At 47.4% G+C, this 20,000-nt stretch overlaps 1 protein-coding gene across 1 annotated transcript; it reads left to right on the top strand.

Annotated features, from left to right (window-relative positions):
* The first annotated feature begins 1,950 nt into the window (after positions 1-1,950).
* Positions 1,951-16,879, top strand: LOC143297763 (E3 ubiquitin-protein ligase XIAP-like). The gene is made up of 7 exons (XM_076610231.1): positions 1,951-2,167; positions 6,137-8,326; positions 9,233-9,420; positions 11,717-11,780; positions 12,560-12,655; positions 13,446-13,565; positions 16,642-16,879. The coding sequence occupies exons 2-7, from the start codon at positions 6,673-6,675 to the stop codon at positions 16,839-16,841; spliced, it is 2,322 nt and encodes a 773-aa protein (XP_076466346.1). The 5' UTR covers positions 1,951-2,167; positions 6,137-6,672; the 3' UTR covers positions 16,842-16,879.
* The last annotated feature ends 3,121 nt before the right edge of the window (positions 16,880-20,000 follow it).

The raw sequence follows: 20,000 nt of genomic DNA, 5'->3' as shown, positions 1-20,000 counted from the left end.
CCCCGCCGCCCCTCCCGGCTCCCCCCTACCCCCTCACACACACACACACCCGACCTCCCGCAAATAGAACTGACATGACTATCACTGAATATGGTGAGGTCAAAAGCAACAACAACAACAAAACAACACAACAACAACAAAGTTATATGATAGTCGTGTCCGCCGACTATGACCATCAGAACAGCAGAGGAGGCAACTGCTGTTCCGACTATTTGGGCAAGAATTTGATTATAGTGGAGAGTGTCTTGCCCAAGTTACATCCCCACTCTCTCGGCCAAGAGGGTTTTAGGACAGTCGGCGTTGGGATGGTTCCCAAAGGCCAACCAGCCCACAGTTTCAGTTTCAGTTTCAGTAGCTCAAGGAGGCGTCACTGCGTTCGGACAAAACCATATACGCTACACCACATCTGCCAAGCAGATGCCTGACCAGCAGCGTAACCCAACGCGCTTAGTCAGGCCTTGAGAACCCCCCCCCCCCCAAAAAAAAAAAACAACAACAAAAAGCAACGGGGGAATAAATAATAGATAAGCTTGCATAAATAAATAAATAAATAATAATTATAATATAGAAAAAGGTAGTAGTAATAATATTAGTAATACTAATAAAATGATAATAATAAAACATAAATAAATAAATAAATAAGACAACAATGGTGATAAATAAGCGAATAAATGTAAAATATGAAGACACGCATTCACACATACACCCACACATGCATAACAGAAATGCACCAAACATACAGTTTCACATATATGAAAGCACAGTCAAATACATATAAACGCCCACAAGGCTGCAGCACTGAGAGCCAGTGCAATTTTGCCTCCTAGTTTGAGAGTCATAGTCCTTCACAAAAGACCAAGCTGTAAATGATTTCCCATTGACTGGAGAAACCATTGATAATACAGCTCTCACTTTGCTATTAGCCCAAATGTAAACTTACGTCAATCTGTGATATAAGCCGAGTGTTGGACCTGAACAACAAAGTTCCTAGTGCTCGTAAGCGCTCGCTCACTGAGTCGCCCACGCGCACCGAGGAATAGGAAAAACTGCGTCGAATTTTCCTCGCGTCAGGGGTTCGCCACTGTGGGGCTTCGCGCGCGGTCCTGGCTTCAGTTGCCCTTCGCTCCGGTGTCGACGGAGCGAACTTGCACCACCGACATTTCGTTGTGTTGTGGGGTTATGTTGCAACGCGGGCTGGCTTGCACAGTCGATCAATGCCAGTGAATCGATTAATGCACGTGAAGGCAGTTTGCTGCAACTGGGGTAACTCACATGACATGTTGCGGGGTTGTGGGCCTGTTCCATGTAAGTCGTTGGTGAGGAAAGGGAGCTGGGTTGTACCTCCCACTCCTCAGTCTCAGTCCCAGCTGCATCCAGCTTCCCTGATCTATCTCTCTATCTACCAATCAATCTATTGAACTGTCTTTCTGTCAGTCGAAACATGCTAAACCACAACAAGATGAGGAAGGGGTAAGTCAGAAAAGGGATGAGGACGGATGGAAAAATAACAACACAAAACAAAAAAACAAACAACTTATGCATTATTCTTACCGGTGAAAAGAGGGCGTCAGAATTGTTGTGTAACAGTTTGGACTGGGGAATTGAATAAACACAAATAGAAAAAAACACAACAAAAAACAAACAAACAAAAAAACAAAACAAAACACACACACACACACACAAAAACCCCAAACAAAACAAACAACAACAGAACAAAAACAAAAAACAACAAAACAACAACAACAACAAAACAAAACATAAAAAAACCAAAAAAAACAAACAAAAACAAAACAAAACAAAACACAAAAAACCCCCACCAAAAACAAACAAACAAAAAACGAGTAAACGAATCAACGAACACTTAATTGCGCTTCACAGCGAAGGGTAACACTAAATATTTGTCAGTCAGTGGTGACGCAGGCAGCTAAACGTGGCAGGAACGTAAGAGTCGACGGCGCGGCGCAGAGTGAAAAACACAAACTGACTTGAGCGGCGTGCGACGTGACCGTCACATCCGTGGTGTCGCTAAGTGATCGCGGCTTCACATTCTTCCTTCACCGCGAGCAGGACAGTGCCACATTTGCGACAGTGGGACCCGAGCTTTGATCGGGAATTTCCGAAGTCACCAGTTACGTGTCCTTGCTGTCAATATATCTGATCAGATCAAGTGAGTACTTTCGGTGTAGCAGCCTTTTCGATCGTATCCTTGTTGGTGTTTACTCCGTGGTAAAATCTGGCTGGCCCAGATCAAGTCCGGGGTCCATGTAGACTAGCAATGGGTAGACTTTGACTTGTTAGAACTGAGGCCCCTCCCGCCCTCTACCCATCACACCCTCCCCTCCCCTCTCTCCTGTTGAGTTGATATAACTTCCAGTGAATGTTGAGGCCAGTCCTAGAATGACCCTAGGGTAAAGTCCAGCGGGGGATATTTTGAGGCTGTTACACCTGTATTAACAAATAATTATTATGGTATGAGAATCGTCATTTTGTTGTCAGGTTTTTAAATAGTCACCAGAAAGACTGTGCACGGTTCAACCAGGCGTTTCGAGAAATGAATGTCCATGATTTGTGACATATGTTAATCTAGAGAAGCTATGCCTTCGTTTCTCTTGGCTTTAATTCAGTTTCATCCCATCCCGCAGACAGTGAGTTTGCCGTGGGCATATTGACCTTTAAAGTTGATGGTAACAGGTCTCTAACTGATGTTCCACTGAACTGGACTTATCACACACACACACACACACACACACACACACACACACACACACACACACACACACACACACACACACACACACACACACACACACACACACACCGGCACACTGACACACACACGCACATACACACACACACACACACACACACTGACACACACACACACACACACACACACCGGCACACTGACACACACACGCACACACACACACACACACACACACACACACACACACACATACACACACACACACAGATCATCGGGGCGAAACCTGGTCAGTTACCACCAGGATGTAATTTTACTATTCCATTTCATATATCACATGATTATAACAGTTGATCAGTTTCTACATCCTGTTTGATAGTATCCTTCCTTCGTCAGAGTTGTTGAAAAGAAGCACTGAGAAGAACAAGAAAGACTCAACTGACAAACACACACACACACACACACACACACACACACACACACACACACACACACACACACACACACACACACACACACACACACACACACACACACTGACACACACACACACACACACACACACACCATTGTAAATCTATTATATGTGTATGATTTATAAAAGGATTGTCAGTACTGTCACATTTCACTGACAGCACTGATCCACGCCGGGTAAATGTAAATGTAAAGCCGCCGAAATGCAAAGCCAGCCGCCCGGGACAAGATACATGCAACGTTTGTTACAGCGATACAGACATCTGCAGAAGAGAGTAAAAAATACTGAAAATTAACACTGCCGGACTCAGACTTGACAGAAACAAATAAACGAAATCTCGTTCACTGAAGTTACCGCGGGGCGTCTCTCTCTATGTATATCTGTGTGTGTGTGTGTGTGTGTGTGTGTGTGTGTGTGTGTGTGTGTGTGTGTGTGTGTGTGTGTGTGCTCGGCTCGTGCACGTGCGCTTGATGAATTTTGTTCAAGTTATGTAGGCCTATGTAGCACCTGAACTTGACTGAAGAGTAAGTTAAAACATCTGAACTTGAGTTTACTGCTTATAAAACTTTTCAGTCAGTCTAGTCTGTTGACAATACACGTTAGCCACTTTATGGTCGCCTGAGCTCTTGAATTTCGACTTCAGTTAAACTTGAAAGTGACACCGGGGTTTGAATTACACTTTACATTCGACGTCCGAAAAGTGATGGCAGAAACAGCGGGCGTGGTTGTTCAGTTGTTGACGCACGGCGGCCCAGAGGCCGACAGGATTCACAAATAGGGGGAAAATGATCATTAAAAGAAATATTAGTAACATACCAAACACAAAATACATTCACTTTGTGGAGGTGTTGAATATGTTCTTTATGATTCATTAGAACAAAAATTAATGTGTGTGTTTGCATTCTAGCGGTGTAAATGACTTTTAAACGTTTCCTGTTTTATCAACTTTGTACAACGATATACAGCTCAGTGTACAGTTTTTGCAGCGCAAAACGAGGGCCCCTTCTTTTCCTCTTTCATTCGGCCAGCAGCAGGAGGGAAGGGAACAGGTGAGATGCATAAACAAACTTGTCAAGCCTGTCAAGGCCGAGCTAACTAGGATAACTATGATTACATTTTAGTAACAGACTAATCAGACTGTTGTAAGTACACTTGCTTTTTCGGAAACATTACTTAACAATAGAGCAATGTAAAATCATGTATGATATTTAGTACGTTCAACAGAGAAGCATAAGATACAGTGGTAGGCAGGTTCCGCTGCGCGGACGAAATGCCGGAGAAGCGTAGTAGTTAACAGGCCCATCCCTGTTGTCGCATCCTTGACAAGGTGTCAGTGACGTGACCCAGTTGAGAATTTCAGACTCAAATAATTATGGTGTGCCGTTCGCGCCATCTCCTCGTGTTTATTTTCCTTTATTTAATTTTCCTGCTCTTATCTGACATCCGATTTTCTTCGGTTTTTTACAGGTGATAGTGTGAAAAATCCTGAATACATAGAGCCAAAACAACCTTTTCTTGCAGTTTTTTTAAGGTATGTTCTTAATTTTCTTAGACTTCGACCCTTGCAACACCGTTAGAAACGCGAAAGAAGACCATGTCTTTAAAGTGATGACTGTTCACGCCGGCGCTGTTGTCCAGCTGTTCACGCCGGCGCCGGCGGGATGATTTTTCAAGCTGAGAGTCCAGTGGATTCGATTCTAGTTAGGTTGACTTAGTGATGTAAAGGTTTTCAGTCTGATCTCCCAGCTATTGGTCAACTTACTATGAGTAGACACACACTTGCTTTAGTTGTGCCTGAAAAAGGCCTACGCTTTGTAGTCGGTGCGGATGCACATGCAGTTGGTCAGATACACATCATGTTGAAGATCCTGTGATCTATGTCAGCGTCTGATGGATTACGGAAATACGAACATACCCAGTATGCAAATTTCCAATGGGACATTATAGACAGAGCGCAGACCGATGGTCACAAATGGAGGGGGGAAAAAAAAAGAAGAAGAAAAAAAAAAAAAGAGCTCATGTTAATAGTCCAAATTGTTTTCCCCGTTAGCTATTTATAGTATCCAATCCGTACCTTATTTGTTTCGATCGCCGCCAACTTCAAAAATTAGCTTTCAGTTGCTCTTTCGCTTGAACCGCGCGCGCGCGCGCCCAGTATATATATATATATATATATATATATATATATATATATATCTGTGTGTGTGTGTGTGTGTGTGTGTGTGTGTGTGTGTGTGTGTGCGTGCGCCTGCCAGTGCGCGCGCGCGTGCGTGCGTGCGTGCAAAACAACTTGACTAGATTATCAGCGGATAACTACGTGGTGTGATATGCGGACGGAGGCCGGCGGGCCTACATTTACGACGCAACGACGATTCTTTCTTTCTTCTTGTTAAAGTTTTTTTTTTCCTCAGTGTGTGCGGAAACAAAGCCGATAAAAAATCCTTTTTAACCCGGGAAAATATCAAAAGATTGATTGCTTACCCCACTTACACCCCCGAAATGATTTGGTTTTATGCACTGATGACAGGGATACAAATGGATTATTTCACACCGACTGACAATCATTATGCTTGTATTTCAAATTGAAAACTCAGTGAATTTAACTGAAGCTGGTGTATATCAAAATGTTAGCCTGAGAGAGAGAGAGATTCAAAGATTCAAATGGTTTAATGACTTAAGCAACATGCTCATATCACCGTGGAAAACACGCTCCCCCCCTCTCCCACCCCTTCGAACGTTCCCTCCCTCCTACACTTTTCACAACAAATATATATATATATATATATATATATATATATATATATATATATATATATAGAGAGAGAGAGAGAGAGAGAGAGAGAGAGCAAATGAGCCGATTACATTCTGAGGCTACCACTGACAGTGTGTATGTATGTATATATGTATATGAGTGTGTTTCGGACTGTATAATGGATGTGATCCTTCGTGTGTTCCAGGAGAACGGCCCGGAAATCCTCTGCAGTTTGATAGAGCCCGCGATCAGTTGATGTTATGTCACTGGACTTCGGCAGATCGGCAGCGGTATCGACTCGGAAGACTCAGTGATCACCAAGCCGTAACTCTGGATGAATGCTGAGCTGAACTGAGCATTTGTTAGATGTGTAATTCTTGTTTGTTTTTGTTTTTGTTTTGATTTGTTTTTGAACAAACTTGACGAACAGACACATCAGTGAACTGTAACTTTGTCTGGTCAGTTCCTGACACCACTCAATCCAAGTCTTTGAGTTCTGAATTCACTGCGCGAATTGATGAACCTTGTCCACCTTGTCGTTGCAGTAGGCTATGATGGACACCAAGCCTCGCATTATCGTGAATCTGGAATAGGGTTTGTCTGGTTCTTTTAATCGAACGAAATACCCAAACGATCAGTTGTGTTTGTCAGGTCAGAGTTAGTCAGTTCACTCCAGTTATATACACATCGTCTTTCTGTTCAACCCTCCTCCTGTCAAACGTCTTGTTCAACGAGCACAGCATGGACAGGGATAAACAGCCTTCTGCACTGACCGTCCGTCCCGAATACGTAGTGGCGGAGGAGGAAGGAGACGAGGAAGATGAAGATCCAGTCTCCATGCCCACAGACTGGGGTGGTGGCGAAGAACAAGACAGAGACCTCAGGAGGCCTTCTGTATTCGACACGCCACAACCTGTACTCCACGAGAGGCTGATGTCCGGGCTGATACACGCTCCACCGTGTATCTTTTTTGGATATAGGTGTTACATTGGTCCAACGGAGCTGCACCAGTACGACGCAGAACGAAAGACAGTGATCATGGTGCTGACGGTTCCTCTGTTCATCATGGTGGAGAGCCTGTGTAGCGTGCTGTCCCATGCGGCGTTGGTAGTCATCTGGCTATGGGATTACCACACGAGTCCGCCCGGCACGCACGGAAACCTGACCCCGAAGGAGGACGTCAAGACCTCGCGGTCCTCTGCCCGGACCACACTGCTGAAGGACAAGAGCGCCGTCATGCACGATGCCTATGAAGACGACACACGGGACCACAAGGGGCGTGACGTCTTTCGCCAGTGGCGGAAAAAAGCGAGCGCCGACGGTGACCCGGAAAAGGCTGGAAAGGGTTTTCCCGAACGTCTGAAGAGGCTGTGGAGCTCTGTGGTCCGGTTTGACCATTTCCGGCCCGCCCCTGTGTCCGGCTTCGTGTTCCCCGCCCACCGTCAGCAGCCAGGAAAGGCACAGCCAGGCTCTAAGGGAGGAGAAAGGTCAAGGTCAAGGTCAAGCCCTGACCCCCAGCCTGAGCCGAACACAGCGGCGCCGTCAGCATCCTCGGAGGGGCAGCGGCCGGCAGGCGGCCTGCCCGACGACACGCCCTGGGCCACCTTCCGCCAGGAGCTGTACCGTCTGGGCACCTTCCAGAATGTGGCCGACCTCCCCGTCTCCCCGCTCAGACTGGCGCAGGCTGGCTTCCTGCGTCTGGCCAGCAACACCATCGTCTGCTACTTCTGCGGGCTGACCCGGACCCACTGGAGCAGCCACGAGTCGCCCGTGCAGATCCACCGCCAGCTGAGTCCCGACTGCCCCCTGGTGACGGGTCAGGACTGCGACAACGTGGCCGTCTCGCTGCCTCCTCCTCCTCCGCCAGAGGACCTACAGCTGACTCAGGACCTGCAGACGCTGACTCTCCAGACAGAAGCAGGCGGGCTGCCCAGAACTGGCATCCCGAGGACCGGAGACATCTCAGAGGACAGCTCTCCGCTTCTGGGAGCCACGGGAGGACACTCACCACTACCACCACCTTCTTCTTCTTCTTCATCTTCAACAACAACCGTCACCCACGGACCCGACTCCCAACCACAACAACCACCACCACCACGGATGGGGCTGATGGGAGGAGACCCCTCTACCGCCGACCCTGGCCGTTTCCCCCGCATCCTGGACGGCACGGCACAACCGGACCCCCCAGCCCCCGCCCCCGCCCCCGCCCCCTATCCCCCAGGGACAGAGGACGGTCGGCAGATGGTGACCTACGAACAGCTGGGCATCCTGACGGGCACGCCCAAGGCGCGCGACATGGCCACGTTGCATGCCCGTCTGGCCAGCTTCCAGGGCTGGTCTGTTGCCCGGGGACCCGCGGCCACAGAACTGGCTGAGGCCGGCTTCCATTATGCTGGTGTGTGTGTGTGTGTGTGTGTGTGTGTGTGTGTGTGTTTGTGAGTGAGTGAGTGAGTGTGTGTGTGTGTGTGTGTGTGTGTGTGTGTGTGTGTGTGTGTGTGTGTGTGTGTGTGTGTGTGTGTGTGTGTGTGTCTGTCTGTCTCCACTACGCAGGTGTGTGCGTTTGTTTTCACTTTCAGAGGTAGGTGGGGTTGGGGGTGGGGGGGTTGTTTCCATTACACTATGCAAGTGTGGGGTGAGTTGTGGGAAGGGGTTGGTTTTCACAATGCAGGTGTGCATGTGTGAGGGGGGTGGGTGTGTTGAAATCCACCATGAAGTTGTGTGCACGATGGTTGTGAGTGGATGTGGTGGATTTAATCTGTCGGATTTATGGATATTGTTGGGGTAAGATGTCGGATTTAATCTGTCAGGTGTATGGATATTGTTGGGGTAAGCTGTCGGATTTAATCTGTCAGGTGTACGGATATTGTTGGGGTAAGCTGTCGGATTTAATCTGTCAGGTGTATGGATATTGTTGGGGTAAGCTGTCGGATTTAATCTGTCAGGTGTATGGATATTGTTGGGGTAAGCTGTCGGATTTAATCTGTCAGGTGTATGGGTGATGGGAAGGGGTGGCGCTGGTAGAATGATGATTTTTTTTTTTACCGTGTAGGCAGTGGGTGGTTGTGTTGATCGACAGAATGTTTTGCTGCCATGCTTGCTGAGACAAATGAAACATGTGTTGATGAAGTTAGTTCAGGTGACTTCCTGTTGGCACTGATGTCCAACGTGGTTACTTGGGGTGTGTGTGTGTGTGTGTGTGTGTGTGTGTGTGTGTGTATGTGCGTGCGCGCATGTGTGTATTTATGCTGTATGCGTGTGCTGTGTGTGTTTGTATTTACACGTGTGGACTTCCACTGTCCAGGTTACTCAGACTGCGCGCTCTGTTTCTTCTGCGGAGGCGGCCTCAACAACTGGGATGTGACCGATGACCCCTGGATCGCGCATGCGCAGTGGTTCCCTAGGTGTGCTTACCTCAGGCAATGTCAAGGTCAAGACTTCGTCGACATAGTGAGGGAACTGTACAGTGCCAGGGCCAATGCCAGACAGTCGGTAAGTAGTACGGAAAGCAAATCCTGAAGAAAATTCCGCCCTAGTGTACATGTGGTAGCGCGAGCAGCATTGGCTTGAAGTTATGTACCTTGTGTGTGGAGAGAGTTACCACCCTTTACTATTTGTTAATCATTTCATCTCCTGGCCTCATTGTTTTTTAATTTCAAGTTGAAAAACCACCGAGGCAACCATGTGTTTGTTCTGTATTGTCCGTGTGTTCTGTGTGGCTTGTTCAGGATTAAAGAGGCTATGCCCGTCTTGAATAAAAGCTAATTTGTGTTTGCACATTTCTTCTGTCTTTGTTGCTGTGTGCACATGTCAAATGATCGGTATAAGGGGAAGCCCGGCGCTTCCGATAACGCCGGAAGTATCTGGGTTTGTTCCTATGTAACTTTAAATTTACCTGTGTGTTAGCTAAAATGGTAGCGTAATCAGCATTGGCTTGAAGTTATGTACCTTGTGTGTGGAGAGAGTTACAACTCTTTACTATTTGTTAATTAAAGAAATGTAAAGTTTTACACATTTTGGTAACAGAGTTGTACAACACATATATATATATATATATAATGTGTGTGTAAATATATATATATATATATATATATATATATATGTGTGTGTGTGTGTGTGTGTCTCTTTCTTGCTAATCATAATTATGTTATATCCATAACCCATTTCGTTCAAAAGATCTCCTTGGTGAGCTTTTCTTATGAAAGTGATTTAGAAAAGAAAAGAAGAAGAAAAAGAAGAAGAAGAAGAAAAAAATGCCGGCGTAACCGATGTTTGACATGCACAATGTTTGTCTCGAAAGTGGAGGTAAATCAGACCATGAAAGTTTGTGCCTCTATTACTGCTACGACTGCTGCTGTTGATGCTACTGTTACTACTGCTGCTGCTACTACTGCCACTACTACTAATGCAGCAGCTGTTGCTGCTGCTGCAGCTGCCGGTGGTGCAATGAGCATGAGCGAAGCGGGAGGCTGAAGATGTGGGATGATGTATACAGATGATGTGTGAGGTGATGTGTACAGGTGAAGTGTGATGTTATGTGTACAGGTGATGTGTGATGTGATGTGTACAGGTGATGTGTGATGTGATGTATACAGGTGACGTGTGATGTTATGTGTACAGGTGATGTGTACAGGTGATGTGTGACGTGATGTGTACAGGTGACGTGTGAGGTGATGTGTACAGGTGACGTGTGATGTGTACTGTACAGGTGATGTGTGATGTGTACTGTACAGGTGATGTGTGATGTGTACTGTACAAGTGATGTGTGATGTGTACTGTACAGGTGATGTGTGATGTGTACTGTGCAGGTGATGTGTACTGTACAGGTGATGTGTGATGTGTACTGTACAGATGATGTGTGATGTGTACTGTACAGGTGATATGTGATGTGTACTGTACAGGTGATGTGTACTGTACAGGTGATGTGTGATGTGTACTGTACAAGTGATGTGTGATGTGTACTGTACAGGTGATGTGTGATGTGTACTGTACAGGTGATGTGTGATGTGTACTGTACAGGTGATGTGTGATGTGTACTGTACAAGTGATGTGTGATGTGTACTGTACAAGTGATGTGTGATGTGTACTGTACAGGTGATGTGTGATGTGTACTGTACAGGTGATGTGTGATGTGTACTGTACAGGTGATGTGTACTGTACAGGTGATGTGTGATGTGTACTGTACAGGTGATGTGTACTGTACACGTGATGTGTGATGTGTACTGTACAGGTGATGTGTGATGTGTACTGTACAGGTGATGTGTACTGTACAGGTGATGTGTGATGTGTACTGTACAGGTGATGTGTGATGTGTACTGTACAGGTGATGTGTACTGTACAGGTGATGTGTGATGTGTACTGTACAGGTGATGTGTGATGTGTACTGTACAGGTGATGTGTACTGTACAGGTGATGTGTGATGTGTACTGTACAGGTGATGTGTGATGTGTACTGTACAGGTGATGTGTACTGTACAGGTGATGTGTGATGTGTACTGTACAGATGATGTGTGATGTGTACTGTACAGGTGATGTGTGATGTGTACTGTACAGGTGATGTGTACTGTACAGGTGATGTGTGATGTGTACTGTACAGATGATGTGTGATGTGTACTGTACAGGTGATGTGTGATGTGTACTGTACAGGTGATGTGTGATGTGTACTGTACAGGTGATGTGTACTGTACAGGTGATGTGTGATGTGTACTGTACAGGTGATGTGTGATGTGTACTGTACAGGTGATGTGTGATGTGTACTGTACAGGTGATGTGTGATGTGTACTGTACAGGTGAGCATGGAGCAGGTGAGGCAGGAGATCAACAGGAGACAGGCTGCTGGTGACCCCATTCCAGGTGAGGGTGCTGTCCACACACACACACGCGCACGCACACTCGCACACACAGGCACACACACAAACATACTCGCACATACTCACACACACACACACATAGACACAGACACACACACACAGATACACACACACGCACGCACACAGAGACACAGACAGACAGACAGACAGACAGACACACAAACACACGCACGCGCACAGTCACACCCCCCCACGCACACAGAGTTACTCAGTTCTATATACAGGCTACATTTATGCACCTCCACACACACTGACAGTTCCTTGAACACACAACCCAACCCAACCCGACACAACCCACCCAACCCGGGACAACACACAACCCAACCCAACCCGACACAACCCAACCCAACCCGGGACAACACACAATCCAACCCAACCCAACCCGACACAACCCAACCCAACCCGGGACAACACACAACCCAACCCAACCCAACCCGGGACAACACACAATCCAACCCGACACAACCCAACCCAACCCGGGACAACACACAACCCAACCCAACCCAACCCAACCCGACCCGGGACAACACACAACCCAACCCGACACAACCCAACCCAACTCGTCACAACCCACAACCCAAGCCAACTCGGCACAACCCAATCCAACCAAACCAAACCAAACCAAACCGAACCCAACCCAACCCAACCCAACCCGACACACAACACAACACAACGCAACACAGCACAACCCAACCTAAACCAACCAAACGCGGCCCAACCCGACACAACCCAACCCAACCCAACCCAACCCACTGTGTGCAGACACACGGACAGTGGACCCGGCGGTGGGCAGTGCTGTCCACATGGGATTCAGCCAGCAGGCCGTGGACACAGCTGTCCAGAGGCTGACCAGTGAAGGTCCGTGCATGACTGTTGACCACTTCATCATCACCATCATCATCACCATCATCATCACCATCATCATCATCACCATCATCATCATCATCACCATCACCATCATCATCATCATCATGTTCTTCTGCTTCTTCTGTCTGTCTGTCTGTCTGTTTCTCTTCTGGTAATGTTAATGGAAAGAGTTGTCAGTGACCCAGTATGTGTGAAGAACACAGTCACAGACACACGGACACAGACACACACAGACGCACAGACACGCACGCACGCACACACGCACGCACGCACACACACACACGCGCACGCACGCACGACGTACGTACGTACGTACGTACACACACACACACACACACACACACACACACACACACACACACACTATCATTACGAAGTGAACACAGGGCTAATAACAAGGGATAATAATTAGGAGTGTACTGAAGGGTATTACATGTGCGTGCGCGCGTTCATGCGTGCGCGTGCGTGCATGTGTGTATGTTCGTGTGTGTGTGTGTGTTCGTGTGTGTGTGTGTGTGTGTGCGTTCATGTGTGTGTGTGTGTGTGTTTGTGCGAGCGAACGTGCGTGTTTCTTTATATATATGTAATCTATGTATCTATTTGTGTATGTGTGTGTGTGTGTGTGTGTGTGTGTGTGTGTGTGTGTGTGTGTGCGTTCATGTGTGTGTGTGTGTGTTTGTGCGAACGAACGTGCGTGTTTCTTTATATATATGTAATCTATGTATCTATTTGTGTGTGTGTGTGTGTGTGTGTGTGTGTGTGTGTGTGTGTGTGTGTGTAGGCCAACAGCTGTCCGTGGTCAGACTGATGGAGTACCTGCAGACGGACGGGGCAGAACCAGCAGAGCCAACAGAACCAACAGAACCAGCAGAGGCCAGCCTTTCTGCCGCCAGCGTTCAAGGTCTGTCGGCTAGCTACTATGCTCCAAGGATGGTGTCGCACGATGCGATCGTTACAGCGCAAAGTTTGCTAAGAGCATGTTCGTGGAGGCGTTGGGAACGTTCTTTAATTTTACAACTTTAACTCAGCGCTTTACGCGAAGCTAGCTGACTCATGCAACTGACCCCCCAGTATTGTACAGCAACACATGTAACTGGGATAGGTCGAACATCTGCAGAAAACAACAACAACAACAGTAACAGCAACAAACAAACAATGACATCGTCAAATATTAGTTATGATGAAAAGACGTTAAACCACACACACACACACACACACACACACACACACACACACACCCACGCACACAGGTCGAACATCTGCAGAAAACAACAACAACAGCAACAACAACAGTAACAACAACAAACAAACAATGACATCGTCAAATATTAGTTATAATGAAAAGACGTTAAACCACACACACTCCCACACACACACACACACACACACACACACACAGGTCGAACATCTGCAGAAAAGAACAACAGTAACAACAACAGTAACAACAATAAACAAACAATGTCATCGTCTAATATTAGTTATAATGACAAGACGTTAAACCACACACACACACACACACACACACACACACACACACACACAGGTCGAACATCTGCAGAAAACAACAACAACAGCAGCAACAACAGTAACAACAACAAACAAACAATGACATCGTCTAAGATTAGTTATAATGACAAGACGTTAAACCAAAGAACGAAGAAAGAAAGAAAGAAACAAGGGAAGCAACAACACAGGAGCAGCCTTGATCAAGGGGAGTAACAACATGATGATATCTCTCTTTCCCTCTCTGACCGTTCCCTCCGTCTCTCTTTCTCTCCTTACATCCATCTCTCCCCACCACCACCCTCCTCTCTCCATCCTCCTCTTCGTCCTTCTATCGCTCCATCTCTCTCCCCCCCCTCTTCCTTTCTCTCCCTCTCTCTCCCCCTTTCTCCTTTCCTCTCTCTCCCCCCCCCTTTCTGTCCCTTCCACCATATCTCCCCCCACCCCTCTCTCTCCATCCTCCTCTTCGTCTTTCTATCGCTCCCCCTCTCTCTCCCCCCCTCTTCCTTTCTCTCCCTCTCTCTCCCCCTTTCTCCTTTCCCCTCTCCCCCCCTTTCTGTCCTTTCCACCATCTCTCCCCCCACCCCTCTCTCTCCATCCTCCTCTTCGTCTTTCTATCGCTCACCATCTCTTCCCCCTCTTTCTCGCCTCCCTTGTGTGTGTGTGTGTGTGTGTGTGTGTGTGTGTGTGTGTGTGTGTGTGTGTGTGTGTGTGTGTGTGTGTGTGTGTGTGTGTGTGTGTTCTTTATTACATTCTTTCTGCAGGACTTTTTTTGGTTTTGATTTGATTCTCTCTTTCTCCCCTTTCCATGAAATACATATGTGCTAATTGTAACTGATGTAGATTAGCAAGGGCAGATTGGAAGAATAGGCCATGCCTAAAATCTTAATCCTTGAATAAAAAAAAACGTTTTGAGTTCTGAGTTCTGAGTTCTCTCTCCCCCTCTCTCCCTTGCCCTCTCTCTTTCCTACTATGCGTCCTCCCCCTCTCTCCCTCCCTCCTCTCTCTCCTCCCTCCCTCTCTCCCCCCCTGTCTCCATCCTCCTTCCTACTCTCCCCCTCTTCCTCCACCTCTGTCCCTCCCTCTCTCCCTCCCTCCCTCCCTCCCTCCATCTCTCTTCCTCCCTTCCTCTCTCCCCCCCTGTCTCCATCCTCCTTCTTACGCCCCTCTCCCTCCCTCCTCTCTCTTCCTCCCTCCCTCCCTCCCTCCTCTCTCTTCCTCCCTCCCTCTCTCCCCCCTGTCTCCATCCTCCTTCTTAAGCCCCTCTCCCTCCCTCTCTCCCTCCCTCCCTCCCTCTCTCTCCCTCCCTCCCTCCTCTCTCTTCCTCCCTCCCTTTCTCCCCCCCTGTCTCCATCCTCCTTCTTACGCCACTCTCCCTCCCTCTCTCCCTCCCTCCCTCCCTCTCTCCCTCCCTCTCCCTCCCTCCCTCCTCTCTCTTCCTCCCTCCCTCTCCCCCCCCCTGTCTCCATCCTCCTTCTTACGCCCCTCTCCCTCCCTCCCTCCCTCCCTCCTCTCTCTTCCTCCCTCCCTCTCTCCCCCCCCTGTCTCCATCCTCCTTCTTACGCCCCTCTCCCTCCCTCTCTCCCTCCCTCTCTCCCTCCCTCCCTCCTCTCCCCTCCTCCCTCCCTCTCCCCCCCCCCCCCCTGTCTCCATCCTCCTTCTTACGCCCCTCTCCCTCCCTCTCTCCCTCCCTCCCTCCCTCTCTCCGTCCCTCCCTCCTCTCTCTTCCTCCCTCCCTCTCTCCCCCCCTGTCTCCATCCTCCTTCTTACGCCCCTCTCCCTCCCTCTCTCCCTCCCTCCCTCCCTCCATTTTCTCCCCTTCTGTCTCCCTCCCCCTCACTCTCCGTCCTCCTTTTATACCCCCTCTCTCCTTCCTTCCTCCCCCTCTCTTTCCCTCCCCCTCTCTCTCCCTCCCCCATTCTTCTCTCTCTTCCCCTCCTCCCTCCCTCCCTCCACCCCCCATTCTCTGCCTCTCCCTTCCCTCCCTCCCCCTTTTTCTATCCCTCTCCCTCCTCCTCCTCTCTCTCTCCCTCCCTCTCTCTCTTTCTCTCTTCCCCCTTCTTCCTTTCTCTCTGCTCCATCTCTCCATCTTCCCCCAACACCTCTCTCTGTCTCTGTCTATCTGTGTCTTCTCTGTCTGTGTCTCTTTCTGTCTCTCTGTCTCTGTCTATCTGTGTCTCTCTCTGCCTCTGTGTCTCTGTCGCTGTCTGTCTGTCTGAGTCTGTCTGTGTCTTTGTCTCTCTGTCTCTTTCTTTCCCTGTCTATCTGTGTCTCTCTCTCTTTCTCTTTGTCTGTCTCCCCACCTCTTTCTCTCCCCCCCCCTCTGCCCCCCGCCCCCTCTCTCCCTCCATGTATTTGTTTGTTTAAAGTCTCTCCCCCCCCCAACACACACACACACACACACACACACACACACACACACACACACACACACACACACACACACACACTCACCTGTCACCTCACGGTTGCAGACGAGGTGGACAACCTGCAGACAGAGAACAGCGAGCTCCGCCAGCGCGGTCAGTGCAAGATCTGCCTGGACAGAGAGGTGTCTGTCATCTTCCTGCCCTGCGGTCACCTGGTCACCTGCACCGCCTGTGCTCCGGCCCTCCGTGCCTGCCCCCTGTGTCGCTCCGGCATCAAGGGCACTGTTCGAGCCTTCCCTCTCTGAGAGAGAGAGAGACAGAGACAGAGAGAGAGAAAGAAAGGGGGGGGGGGAGAAAGAGAAGGGGAGAGAGAGGGAGGAAGAGAGAGAGATAGGAGAGAGGGAGGGTGACAGAGAGAGAGGAGGAGAGAGGGAGACAGAGAGAGAGGAGAGAGAGGGAGAGAGAGAGTGGGAGGGCGACAGAGAGAGAGAGGGGGAGAGAGAGGGAGAGGGGGAGAGAGAGGGGGAGGAGAGAGAGAGAGAGAGGGAGACGGGGAGAGAGAGAGGGGGGGAGGGATAGAGAAGGGAGAGAGGGGGGAGAGAGAGAGGGAGAGAGAGAGGGGGAGGGAGAGAGAGAGGGGGAGAGAGAGAGGGGAAGAGAGGGAGGAGAGAGAGAGGGGGAGAGAGAGAGGGGGGAGATAGAGTAGAGTAGAGAGAGAGAGAGAGAGAGAGAGAGAGAAGACAAGTCAAGACAAGAAGACAAATTCTTTATTTCGAGGATAATAGATAAGCACTGGTGTGCTTTTTTACATCCAGTCCCCGCCCTGAATAGGGTCTACACTACACAATATTTCATAAAATAAAAGCACGGTGTTAGTAGAGATACATAACAGAGGAAAAAATATGCATAAATCTGAGAGAGAAAGAGCTCTCTGCTTCTTTGTTGAACGACTGACTGATTGACTGACTACATGCGTGCGTAGTGGATCGTGGGAATAGAATGCATCGTCAGTCATGAACGGACTGTACGTATTCTCTCCCCAGCGTTTTTTTTTGGTTACCTATGCTTTGGTGATGATGTTTGCACTGTGTGTGAAAGACGAGATGGAGGAAGAGGAGAAAGAAGAGAAGGGGGAGGAGGGGGAGGGCGGGTGGAGAAGGAGGAGAAAGAGGAGTAAATGAAGAAGGATGATGATGAGGAGGAGAAGAAGAAGAAGAAGAAGAAGAAGAAGAAGAAGAAGAAGAAGAAGAAAAAGAGAAAAAGAGAACGGAAATCTAACCACTAGAATACGTGGGACTTTAGAAGAGGAAGAGGTGGTAGAGGAGGAGGAGGAGGAAGAAGAGGAGGAGGAGAAGGAGGAGGAGGAGGAAGAGGAAGAGGAGGAGAAGGAGGAGGAAAACATTTTTGTCCTTTAAAATTCTTTTAATTTCACTTTCTTTTAAGTGATTGTCATCTTCTAAAATATGCTTTCTGAAATATATTATGTATATTATCTCGGTCCTTGTCTCTGTATCTGTCTGTCTGTCTGTCTGTCTCGCTTTGTACTCTCATCGCCTCCTTTGTATACGTATGCATTATGCTTTAGGATGGTTAGTTGTGCTTTTGTATGATTGCTGTGGGTCCCCTCACCCCCTCTCTTTCTCTCTTTGTCCACGTGCTTGTCAATCTATCTGTATGTCTCTCTCCTTCCATTTCTCTCTCTCTCTCTCTCTCTCTCTCTCTCTCTCTCTCTCGCTCGCTCGCTCTCGCTCTCTTTTAACTGACAACTATGATAAGACCCAATGCCGTGTATATTGGAATGTACAATGAACGCTACTGTCACCACTACACTACACACACACACACACACACACACACACACACACACATATATATATATATATATATATATATATATATATATATATATATATATATATATATATGATACTACTGTATTTGTGTTTGTATTTTGGAATTTCGTTTGAAAACAGTTTTGACATCATTTTGGTTGTGAACGAACAATGCAGCACGTCTTTGTTCCACTCGTCTTTCACGGTCTATGCTCACACATATTGGGGTCCAGGAGGCAAGATTGGGCTGGCTCTTGGTGCTGCAGCCTTGGGGGCTAGCTGGCTTTTGGGAGCCATCCCACCGCCGGCTGTCCTAACACCCTCTTGGCCGAGAGAATGGGGATGTAACTTCAAGGGCAGGATACTCTTCATTGTCGTCAAATTCTAGCCTATATAGTCGCGACAGCAGTTGCCTCCTCTGCTGCTCTGATGGTCATAGTCGGACACGACTGACTATCATACTGATACAACACTAACTAACTGATACAATACAAACTGGAGTCCATTTACCACCATTGTAACTGAAATGTTTTGACACATTTGTGGTTTTAAATAGACGTCGGGATATTGGCGTAAGACATTTTGATGTTTTGTCTGTAAAGCATGTTGGATTTGGGCTGAATGGGTAATTTATCTATTGTGTTTAATCACGAAATCAGATCCGAAGGATTTAGTGATTCATTTTGTTTGCGTGGGTTTACTTCAGAATATTATATTTCGTGTTGTTATGTAGTTTGTTTGTTATTTCCTTTTTTTAATTCATGTATTTTTGTTTAGTCTATTGTTTCCCTTTAAAATATGAATATAACTGTAAAATCGTTATATGTGTGTCGTCAAAAATCAAATAAAAAACAACAAAAACGTTGGTGTGTTGTGTTGTACTGTATGCATAGAACAGATAAAACAATATTTGTTCTTCTTATTTCATTACCTTATTTTTTTTTTTATTCCATGATGGCAACAAGTACAAGAGTATCAGTTTCTCACGCACATGTACACCTAACACATGCAAATATATAAATTGTACATATAACAGATGTACACGTTCGTCTGATTATGGAAACCCGCGAAAACGGAGTATGGCTGCCTACATGGCGGGCTAAAGGAATAAAACGACGATACTTCTGTCTACTGCTCTTTGAGTTGTCTATCATTGTGGCCTGGACGTTGGTGTTTCAATGAGACAATGGTTGTGGTTAGTCATGACTGTGTGAAAATGTTACATGTCTGTATGAGAGAGAGAGAACGAACGAACATTTTTTTTATTCAGTAAAGGCCGTGGCCCCTCATGAAGGGGATCAGTGAACACAAATTGTCACATTCCAGAACAATGTGAACCGAAAACATTTAACTACAATTCTAGCAATGCACATGCACACACATAAAGCACAATTAATCATATATCAAACTGTGGATTTTGAATGCCTTATACAAGTATATAGCGAACTGTTTTACAATGGTTTCATTTGTTGATGACATTAACAAGGAAAGTCGAAACAGAGATGGATGTCTATGATATTTTTGTGGAATTAACTGTAGCCTAAGGTCATTTAAGGCAGGGCAACGTAACACGAAGTGAAGTTCATTTTCTTCAGCACATCTGCACAAGGGACAAATGATATCGTGACCATT

The sequence above is a fragment of the Babylonia areolata genome, chromosome 23 (genome assembly GCF_041734735.1).
Source record: "Babylonia areolata isolate BAREFJ2019XMU chromosome 23, ASM4173473v1, whole genome shotgun sequence".
NCBI classification, from domain to species: domain Eukaryota; kingdom Metazoa; phylum Mollusca; class Gastropoda; order Neogastropoda; family Buccinidae; genus Babylonia; species Babylonia areolata.
This window is presented reverse-complemented; position numbering and strand designations above follow the sequence as displayed.